Here is a 9,564-nt window from a genome sequence, read left to right as displayed (position 1 = left end):
GCAGTTACATCAATATGCCTTCTTACCTGTCTTTAAAAATATAAATAAAAGTAATCACGGAAAAGGATGCGAAAAAAAAAGACATAAGTGTGAGAACAGAGTAATCAAACTCGTTAGAAAAAGTACCATTAGAAGTCATAAAAAATCAACCTGAATAAATGCAATCGGAATCCCAGAGAACTTCATAATTCCCCAAACAACATTACATCACTATGTCAAACTCCCATTACATAAATTTTACAATTACGTCAGAGTAGACTACGCTCGCCACCGAAGAGGTTTATTTGGAAAGGGTAATTACATTTTACTGTTCGCTTCTTTTTTAAAGATTGGCCGGGTTGGAAAAGTATGAATTTCTTTGTACATATTTTACCTACCCCAAATATTTAGGAGGCTGAGTTTTAAATAAATGGTCAAGTTCAATCGAACGATAAATGTATCAAGGTCTGTTTTATTTACCCCCTGGTGACTTAACAAAAGAGACTTAACTCGATGTTACAATCCAATTATTGAAAGTTTGTCTCGGCCTTTTTAAAATGAGCGAGACATACGTTCTCTGATTACGCAATTTTCATATTGACATTTTCGAGGCATTTTGATGTAACTGACTAGCCGTATTGTATAAGGGTTGCGAAGCGATCCAGACTCCACCTCAATTCGCAAGTTGCTAGCAAAATAAGGGACTCACTAAAAATCCCTCTTCTAATAAAGCTGCTATAGAGACAGGGTCGTAAGAGCCTTAATGACCCAAACACATTACATAATCCACGGCGGCACAACACCCGCCACTGCCCCGCGCATCGCTCTTTTATTTTCCTTCTAGTTATTGTATTGTATTGTATTGTATTGTTTTCTTTGATAGACTTTATGAGCTATGAAATATTTACAAGGACTGTGAACAAAAATATCCTTTAAGAGGATTTCTAAAGCCATTCACAGTATAAACTAGCTACAGTTATAAATAAATAAACTTGACAAAGGCTACACACCTCAACTTTTGAAAACCAGTTTCATCACACCCATCTTTAAAAAAGGCAACCAAGGCCTACCTGAAAACTATCGACCTGTAGCATTAACTTCGCATGTAACCAAGATCTTCGAGAAGATTGTCAGAAAACGGCTACAAAATCATCTAGAAGAAAACGACCTCTTTAACGATAATCAACATGGATTCAGGTCTGGAAGATCATGTCTTAGCCAACTTCTATCGCACACAGAACGACTCATTCATCACATTGAAAAAGGACGTAACGTTGACGTTATTTACCTTGATTTCAGCAAGGCATTTGACCGTGTAGATCATACAATCCTACTCCATAAAATCGAGAGAAATGGTATAACTGGCAAATTACTGCAATGGATCAGATCCTTCCTTACCGGTAGGACCCAACAAGTATCTGTTGACTACATCCTCTCCAAAAAAGCAGAAGTCATTTCTGGCGTCCCCAAGGATCAGTTCTTGGTCCACTTCTCTTCCTGATAATGATCCAAGATATTGACACTAACATCCTACATTCATTTCTATCTTCATTTGCCGACGATACACGTTTAATGAAGGAGATCTCTAATAACACTGATGCTCAATTTCTACAAAACGACCTTGATGTGGTGTATCAATGGACATCATTAAACAACATGCAGCTCAATGGCTTGAAGTTTGAACATCTTAAATACGGAAAAAATGAAGAACTGAAAGAACACTCAAGTTACCTCTCAGACACTGGCTCTCCTATCGAAACCAAGATGGACGTGAAGGATTTAGGAGTCACTCTGGATGTTAACATGACATACAGCAAACACATTACAAACCAGATCGAGAAAGTCAAAAGTATCATTGCTTGGATCCATCGAACGTTCAAAACAAGAGATTGTCAAGTAATGCTAACTCTTTGGAAGTCACTGGTACTACCACACATTGACTATTGCTCCCAGCTGTGGTCACCTTCAAAAAGATATCTGATCCAACAACTGGAATCACTTCAAAAAGCTTACCTGAATAGAATCCCTACACTTCAACATCTCAACTATTGGGAGAAGCTCAAAGAACTTAAACTATACAGCCTGGAGCGGCGCAGAGAAAGATACAGGATTATCTACACCTGGAGCATCCTAGAACAGCTTGTACCAAATTTTAACTATGCTGAAAACAAAGGTGGCATCTTCAGTTACGATAACCAGAGACAGGGTAGAAAATGTTATCTAAAAGAGGTGAACATAAGGCAAAAAAACATATGGAGAGACTCCCTGTCAGAAGAAGGTCCCAGACTATTTAATGCCCTCCCACAATCCATCCGTAACCTCAAAAACTGCTCCAAAACTAGTTTTAAACATCAATTGGACCATTTTCTCAATTCACTACCGGACGAGCCACTGCTGCCGAATTACTTTCCTCTTAGGAGAGCTGATTCAAATAGCATCAAAGTCATGGTCCATCATCGGATTTCTCAAATTGGATGATTGTTGAGACGAACAAAGAAGCCTTCAAAAAGTTTCAAAAAGTAAGTAAATAATGATGATATAATATATTATCTACGTTATCTTTTTTAGCTAGGTGATTTTGCAAGGTTGGTTTGAATAGAGAATACAGCCTTTATGTATAAGTACGTCCAAGTTAAAAACGCAGGAGAAAAAGAAGAAGAAGAAGAAAAAATATATATATATTTAAATCTAAACTAAGTTTTAGTAATTATGAAATAAGACATATTTCAGTCATTATTGCTTTTTAGAGAATCTTTGAGTTTCAATGAAAAAGCAGAGCATGAGGATTCCGCATATTTATAGCATTGTTTGTTGTTCCAAAAGATAGGGGCATAATACATCATAGGGTGTAGAGCTTGATTATGATGTATAGTGGAGATATTGTTTTTGGAGTTCTTCCTTTGGATTAGGAGTTTATTTTCAGGAGATCTTTTAAATAGAGAATTTAAAGATGATGTTAAGTTTTTGTTTAAAAATTTATGAACGAGTTTACAGGATTCTAAAATATAGACATTTAGAATGTTTAATGGTTTAAAGTTCTCAACATTATCAGCAGACTGTGGGCAAACCCGATCAACATATTTAGAGCATTTAGTAATGACTTCATTAATTTTGTACAGACCAGATGTGTTAGGAGAACCCCAACTAGTAATACAATAGGTGACATGGGAGTAGATCAAACTATAATAAAGAGAAATTAAATTTTTTCTAGGTAAGAACCAACCTACCTTATGAAGAATACCTACACTTTGTTTGATCTTTGTGTGTAACTTTTTTAAGTGCTCCTTCCAACTAAGTTTGTGGTCGATAATGACTCCAAGATATTTTGCTTCTGTGACACGATTTAGTAACTGACCTGAAATCGATATTTGAAAGTCTTGAGTTTGTTTGATGTTATTGAAAAGTATATAGTTAGATTTACTAATGTTTAGCGTTAGCTTATTTGCAACGAGCCAGTCGCTTATTATTTAAGTTCAGAGTTGACAAGTTCTTCAAGTACAATAGGATCTTTATGAGACATTAAGAGACACGTATCATCAGCAAATAGAGTTTTGGAAAATGACGAGTTTAGAGGAAGATCGTTTACATAAATAAGAAAGAGTAGGGGTCCTAGTACCGATCCTTGGGGAACACCATGAGCCATACCAAGGGACTTAGATTTTTCCTGGTAGCAGCAGACACTCTGGACTCGGTTTTCTAGATAACTTTTGAACCAGGCTAAGGCAGGGCCCCTAATTCCAATTTTGTCTAGTTTTTTTAGAAGGATTTCATGATTTACAGTATCAAAGGCCTTAGCTAAATCTAAGAAGATTGCACAACCAATCTCCTTCCTTTTTAGGCATTGACTGCTGATATTGGTTAAATGAAGAACAGCGTTGTTGGTGGACTTACCTTTCTGAAAGCCAAATTGATTTTCAAATAAACTGTTTTGTTTTTTGAAGAATTGAGTAACTCTTTCATGGACGATTTTTTCAAATATTTTGTCAAACACAGGGAGAACTGAAATTGGTCTATAATTTTTCAGTTCCGTTTTGATGCCACTTTTAAAAAGAGGTGTTACCTTGGCATGTTTTAGGAGGTTAGGAAATACTCCTGTGACTAACGAGGAATTTATTATAAGAGATAGTGGTTCCGAAATCAGATCTGCAATAGCTTTGATTATTCGAACAGGAAAAGAATATATATCTTTTGCCTTGCCGGCATTGAGATTATTTAGATGTGTTAAAATTTCATAAGAATTTGTTTTCTGAAAAAAAATGCTTGTATCACATGTTTTGATCTTGTTCATGTAAATTTCTGGATTAGGGTGATTTGGAATTTTTGGACCTACCCCGGTGGGGTGGAGGTCCTATAAATTAACCCGTGTTCGTTAGTTCGTTCGTTAGTTACCAACTTTTCTCGAGATTGGCTCATTCAATTTTTCTGATTTTTTGCACAAAGGTGCATTACTATAAACCCTCGAATGTGACGGAGCCCGATTTTCGAAAAAAATTTTTTTCCGGCCGGTAGAACCGGAAATGTCCCGAAAAAAGCGGTTTTTTGAGATTTTCTCGAGATTTTATCATTAGTTTTTTGCGATTTTTTGCACATAGATGCACATTAGTACTGCCGAAAAGGTTGTCGAAACCGTTTGCCGAAAAAAAATTTTTTCCGGTCTGTAGAACCGGAAATGTGCCGGAAATCGTCGTTTTTTCACATTTCCGTCACATTTTTTTCAACTTATTTAATTGTTTCTTTACAGAAAAATGTTTTTTATGATGATGCCCAAAACTTAGCATCGTTTGATTTCCAAAAAAATCATCCTTTGAATCCGGAACTCCTTAAAAATCGCCGGAACAGCCGAAAACCGGCGTAAAACGGTTTTTCCTTCATTTTTTTCAACTTATACTCGACAGATTTTCATGATTTTTTGCACAATGATGTAAAATGGCAATGCCCAAAATGTGACAGAGCCCGATTTTCGAAAAAAAATTTTTTCCGGCCGGTAGAACCGGAAATGTCCCGAAAAAAGCGGTTTTTTGAGATTTTCTCGAGATTTATCATTAGTTTTTTGCGATTTTTTGCACATAGATGCACATTAGTACTGCCGAAAAGGTGTCGAAAACCGTTTGCCGAAAAAAAATTTTTTCCGGTCTGTAGAACCGGAAATGTGCCGGAAATCGTCGTTTTTTCACATTTCCGTCACATTTTTTCAACTTATTTAATTGTTTCTTTACAGAAAAATGTTCTTTATGATGATGCCCAAAACTTAGCATCGTTTGATTTCCAAAAAAATCATCCTTTGAATCCGGAACTCCTTAATAATCGCCGGAACAGCCGAAAACCGGCGTAAAACGGTTTTCCTTCATTTTTTCAACTTATACTCGACAGATTTTCATGATTTTTTGCACAATGATGTAAAATGGCAATGCCCAAAATGTGACAGAGCCCAATTTTCGAAAAAAAAAATTTTCCGGCCGGTAGAACCGGAAATGTCCCGAAAAAAAAGCGGTTTTTTGAGATTTTCTCGAGATTTTATCATTAGTTCTTTGCGATTTTTTGCACATAGATGCACATTAGTACTGCCGAAAAGGTGTCGAAAACCGTTTGCCGAAAAAAAAATTTTTTCCGGTCTGTAGAACCGGAAATGTGCCTGAAATCGTCGTTTTTTCACATTTCCGTCACATTTTTTCAACTTATTTAATTGTTTCTTTACAGAAAAATGTTCTTTATGATGATGCCCAAAACTTAGCATCGTTTGATTTCCAAAAAAATCATCCTTTGAATCCGGAACTCCTTAAAAATCGCCGGAACAGCCGAAAACCGGCGTAAAACGGTTTTCCTTCATTTTTTCAACTTATACTCGACAGATTTTCATGATTTTTCTTTCACCGTTAAACATCGATGCGTTTCTTAATTGCTTTCTCCGTTCCAATAGATATATAAATCGAAATTTAAAATTATACATTACTTCCATTAAATTCTAATTATTCGTTTTATAAATAGGTAGGTCCATTAAAGTATTACTTGTCTTTAATAAGTTGGGAGCTACCTCACTAAAATATTCATTGAAGCCTTCAGCAATTTGGAATGAGCCAGAAAAAGATTTCTTTCCATTAGTCATTGTACTTGGTATTTTGACTGTGTTTTTCCTGCCAAGATAAGAATTAAGATTTTTCCAAAACTTTTTAATGTCATTTCTTGAAGAGAGAAATTTTTGTTTTAGATGGAGAAACTTTTGTTTACGTATATTTTTGTTGATATTGTGTAGTAATAATTGATATTCTCTGAGAATTTGAGGGTCTTTGTCTTTCATGAAAAGTCCATAAAGTTTGTCTTTGATTTGCATTTTGTTTAAAATACTCTGAGTCATCCAAGGGTTTTGTTCAAGCTTGCGTTCGTTTTTAGTTAGAGGTTTATTAGGAGCATGAAGATCGAATAAAATTTTTAACCCATTGTGAAAAAAGTTGGTGTTGTTCAATTTTGATAGTGTATTTACAAAATCAATATTTTCAAGATCTTTTCGAAATTCATTTATGTCAAATTTGGAGTAATCACGTTTGAGTTTTTTTTTGGACCTTGGAATATTTTTGTGTGTGCGAGGAATTAAAAGAAAATTTGGCAAATGATCACTGATGTGTGGGATAAGATTTCCACTAATACATTCATTCGAAATATCGTTATAGAAAATGTTGTCAATTAATGTGTGGTTGTTTTCAGTGAACCTTGTAGGTTGTACAATGTATGGAAAGAGATAATTTGATGTCATTTTGTCAAAAAAATAACCTGTGTATCTATGAGACTCTGTGTTCATCAGATTAATGTTGAAGTCACCCATCAGTACAATCTTTTTGTTTTCTTTTTTGATTTTATTTAAAACTCGAGATTCAAGTTCATTTGTGAAAAGCTGAATGCTGCTATTAGGATGTCTATAGACAACACCGACCAATATTTCATCCAACTCCACAAAGAAACATTCAAAGTCAAGATTCTTACCCTTTGTTGAAAAAGATAGGTCTTCCCTTTCTTTGAAATTTATCGAGTCTTTAATGAAAAAACCAACTCCAGAGTTTTGACTTGAGCCAGACATTCCAATGTAAGGATGGTAGCCATTGATTAAGTGATTTTCTGATAGTTGGTCATCCTTGATCCATGTTTCCGAAATACCTACAACATCAAACTCATGACGAAGAATGGTTAGTAAATGTTTCAACTTACCTTCATTTTTATTTAGGGATCTTATGTTGGTATGTAAGAAAGACAGGTAGGAAGAACCTGCCTCCCTGGAAAGTGTTAGAAAATTATTGATATCATAGTACTCAAAATTTATCAAGTTATCAGTATTGTCAGAAGAATTTAATGTAATATTTAGTTGAGGGAGATGGTTAAATTCTTTGAAGTCATTAGTAAAATTAACATTGGTGGAGAAAGTTGAATTGTTATTATTAACTTTATTATTGTTGTTAAACTCGTTAAAAATATTATCATCCATATGCTGAAAAGGAAAGTTTAGACAATCGTTACATGACCATAATTTATGGTTAATGTTTAATGGAGATATATTTAAGCATTTTAAGTGGAAGAGACCACCACCAAGTTTACACTTGACGTGTCTCTTTTGGCCAATGACTTTATTGCAATGTTTACATTTGTTGTTATTAGGTTCTGAGTGATTTGAGTTAAAAAATTCTAATTTTAATTGGTAATCAGTTATGGTTGTTAAAGGAAGAGCTCCAGAAACACATCTTTGACAAAAGTAAGGGAGAGGTGATTTAGCTAAGTTTTTGTAATGCTTCTGGGTGATTTTGATGCATTTTATGTGGAGCCAGGTAAGACAGATTTCACAAAAAACCCCACTGTTAAGGACAATAGTTTGACAGACATGACATATAAAGGATTCATTTAAAATGTTAGGAATCAGGTTAGCCATTTAACTAAAAGAAAAATGATTAAAAATAGTATGTTGTGTGAAATGGTATTGATGTATGTAAAATTTAGTCTCTGGGTAGTGGTATTTGTTTGATAATGTCACTTTTAGAGAGAATGATAATTTTTTCAGATTTATTGTCTCTTTTGTATGTCTTCCAGGCATAGGTTATACCATCAATGGTTGTGACTCTTTCAAAGTATCCGGGTTTCTTTAGTTTATTCCAAGCGTCCTTAAAAATTTCACGGTTGTGCTCTGTCAAACTTTCATTAATAAAAATTGAGTTTTCTTCTTGAAATCCTATGTCTTTTGTTGTAAAGTGCTTCAAGTCCCATCGGGCGTCCCACATTTCGTTTCTCATCCTTCTGCTATTGAACTTAACAATGATAGGTGCTTTCTCTTTGGTAGATGTGCGATGACTAATTTCGATATCTTCAAGGTAAAGTTCCATATCCAGTCTTTCAGCAATCCTCAGAACAATGTCGTCTGTATCCTCATTGACCTTTCGTGGTATTCCAAAAATATTGATCATTTCTTTACGGCCATACTGCTCGAGTGAGTTAATATTGGATTCATTTTCTTTCAGGCGATCACTAGCTTTTCTCAGTCTCTCGGTCAGTTGATCAATTTTTTTATCTTTTTGGGTGTTTTCGGTTGATATGTTTTTTACCTTAGTTGTGAGCGATTTTATTTCTTTCTCTTGTTTGTCAAATTTGTCGGATATAAATTTTTGTGAAGATGTGAGAGCTGCTATTTCCTCTTTCATGATTTTCATGGAATCCTCTAGACCTTCATACCTTGACTGTGATTGTGATTCAAGACTTTCAAGCTTTTGAATGATGTATTTGTTTTGATGGTATATTTGAAGCACAAGGTCTCTAGATATTTCAGGCGGTAATTCTTCTTCATGATGAAATTTTGTCACTTCATCCTCTAGGCTCTGTGTTGGAGTTGCAAAGTCTGTCGTTTGATCAAATCTCTTCCTAAGATTTACAATTGGTGGCGATAATTGACTCTGTGGATCATACATTGTCTGCTTGTTTTGATTTTTGTTTTTCTTCTTAGACGAATTTTTATTTGATTTGTTGTGTGATCTAGGCATTGCTTTATTTATTTTTCTTCTCCTGCACTTGCTTGAACGTGTGTTATTGATGTTATTTGTGTTGAAGTTCAAAGTAAAGTATTTTAAGAATATTTAGGCTGCCATTTTGTTTTTTACATGCATGCGTGCGTCCGCCATCTTTGCCCAATGTTATTATTTTTGTTATTATTCTAGTGTAAATGGTGCCTTAATAAAATCGAACGATATTCGTCGAACAATCGAACATTTTTATTCGAACCACGAATCGTCTTTCGAAATCATCACAAAACATAAAAATAAAACAAAAACAAAAATGTACAAAGATGGCTTGTTGGTTCTTCGGCAGTTTTGATTTATTTCTTGACAAATTCGACAAATTTGATTACCTCCGTACTTCTTTCGCTTCTTTATCATAGAATATCCACTTGGTTTTGCAAGGTAAGTTTCGTTCAGTAAAAGAGCACTCCTCCCGCCCGCGCGACTTGCAAAAACCTCTCATTGATTGACCTTATTTGATACTTGATACTTGCTGTTAAAAGTCAAGGGACAATTAAGATCCTTTCTGTCACCGTTCAAACTATTTCTTTTCCATTTAACA

The 9,564-nt window shown here is 34.8% G+C and overlaps 1 protein-coding gene across 1 annotated transcript; it reads right to left on the bottom strand.

Annotated features, from left to right (window-relative positions):
• Positions 1-7,952: 7,952 nt before the first annotated feature.
• Positions 7,953-8,915, bottom strand: LOC136801114 (putative leucine-rich repeat-containing protein DDB_G0290503). Its single transcript, XM_067057735.1, has one exon. The coding sequence runs from the start codon at positions 8,913-8,915 to the stop codon at positions 7,953-7,955; it is 963 nt and encodes a 320-aa protein (XP_066913836.1).
• Positions 8,916-9,564: the final 649 nt, after the last annotated feature.

This window comes from Clytia hemisphaerica, unplaced genomic scaffold (genome assembly GCF_902728285.1).
Source record: "Clytia hemisphaerica strain Z4C2 unplaced genomic scaffold, Clytia hemisphaerica genome assembly, whole genome shotgun sequence".
In the NCBI taxonomy this organism is placed as follows: Eukaryota; Metazoa; Cnidaria; class Hydrozoa; order Leptothecata; family Clytiidae; genus Clytia; species Clytia hemisphaerica.
This window is presented reverse-complemented; position numbering and strand designations above follow the sequence as displayed.